This window comes from Macadamia integrifolia, chromosome 6 (genome assembly GCF_013358625.1).
Source record: "Macadamia integrifolia cultivar HAES 741 chromosome 6, SCU_Mint_v3, whole genome shotgun sequence".
NCBI classification, from domain to species: domain Eukaryota; kingdom Viridiplantae; phylum Streptophyta; class Magnoliopsida; order Proteales; family Proteaceae; genus Macadamia; species Macadamia integrifolia.
The window spans coordinates 27,260,016-27,261,349 of NC_056562.1; the positions used below are offsets into that span (position 1 = coordinate 27,260,016).

The 1,334-nt window shown below is 46.3% G+C and overlaps 1 protein-coding gene across 1 annotated transcript; it reads right to left on the reverse strand.

The window, feature by feature from the left end:
* Positions 1-212: 212 nt before the first annotated feature.
* Positions 213-1,103, reverse strand: LOC122082187. Its single transcript, XM_042649664.1, has 2 exons — positions 984-1,103; positions 213-875 (listed from the first exon to the last, which is right to left on the reverse strand). Exons 1-2 carry the CDS (start codon positions 1,101-1,103, stop codon positions 213-215), a joined length of 783 nt encoding a protein of 260 aa, XP_042505598.1.
* Positions 1,104-1,334: the final 231 nt, after the last annotated feature.

A 1,334-nucleotide genomic window follows, 5' to 3' on the forward strand; every position in this document is an offset into this window, starting at 1 on the left:
TCCCGTCCATAGACTTAATATAGGACACGGCTCATAAATCTCCTCTAATCCTACCTCACTCCCAGTTGGTGTGCTAACTACTACCTTGTGTGTTAACATTTTTAGCTTGATATTCATCTTAGCGGCAAAAGTGGGGGATACAAATGAATGTGATGCACCAGTATAAAACAAAACATATGCAGGGGTCATCGATATCAACAAGGTACCTGTGACTACTCCAGGCGATGCCCCACTTCCTCAGTAGTCAGTGCAAACACTTTCCCTTGCAGTCTAGCTCCCTGTGGTGCCTGAGCCAGATGGGTGGCGGATAATGGCTGCAATAATCTGGTTGGTCCTACATAGGGGTCACCCGGTCTCCTCTGTGAGCAATTCTTTGCAAAGTGACCCGTTTGCTGACAGACAAAACACCTTAAAGGGACCGTCTGAGACTGTGCTACCATGGGTCTAGGTAGTGGTGGTGCTTGTCCTGTTTCTAGTCTTCTATATTGACCTGAGGCTGCACTAGAATATGTCCCCTTACCAAACTTGCTAGGTGCCACTGTCCTTTTCCCTTGGATGGCATGATAGTTCTCTCTTTGTTTATCCTCAATGGATTTGGCAGCCTGAACCACCTGAGCATAACTGTGGAGGTACTGAGCCACTAACACAGACCCTATAGTGGGTCTTAATCCTTTCTCAAATCTCTTCGCCTTTTCCTGATCCCCCTTCAAAAGCTCAGGTGCAAAGAAGAACAACTTCTCAAAATCTTGTCGATATTCCAATACAGAGTTGGACCCTTGTTTTAACTCCATGAACTCTGTTTCCTTCCTCTCCCTCACACTGTCTGGGAAGTAGTTGTAGAATGCCACTTTAAAGTGTTCCCATGTGAGGTTAGGCTGTAGGGCCACTAGGATGGGTTCAGTGGACTTCCACCATGCATTTTCCTCATTTTGTAGTTGGTAGTCGGCACACATCAATTTATATGCTTCAGTGAAGGTCATTACCTTAAATGCCTTTTCCATTCCCTCTACCCATTTGGTGGGTGCCAAAGGATCCTGCGCAATCCCACCAAAGTAGGGAGGCCTAAACTTCTGGAACGTTTCCATCACTTTCACGTTGTCCATCGGTATGGGCAGTATGACTTGGCTCTATGGCGTCATTTGCCCCTGTGTTAGTGGTACAGCAGGTCGTGGGGCAAATTGTACATTGGAGCCTTCTGGGTGGGTTGTGTGTAATTAGGCAGGGAGATCACCTCTCACCCTATCTGTTTACTATGGTAATAGAGGGCTTTTCTAGTGTTATGAGGAAGCTTGAAGTAGATAGGAAAATCACACTCCTTCCCAGATGCAAACCTA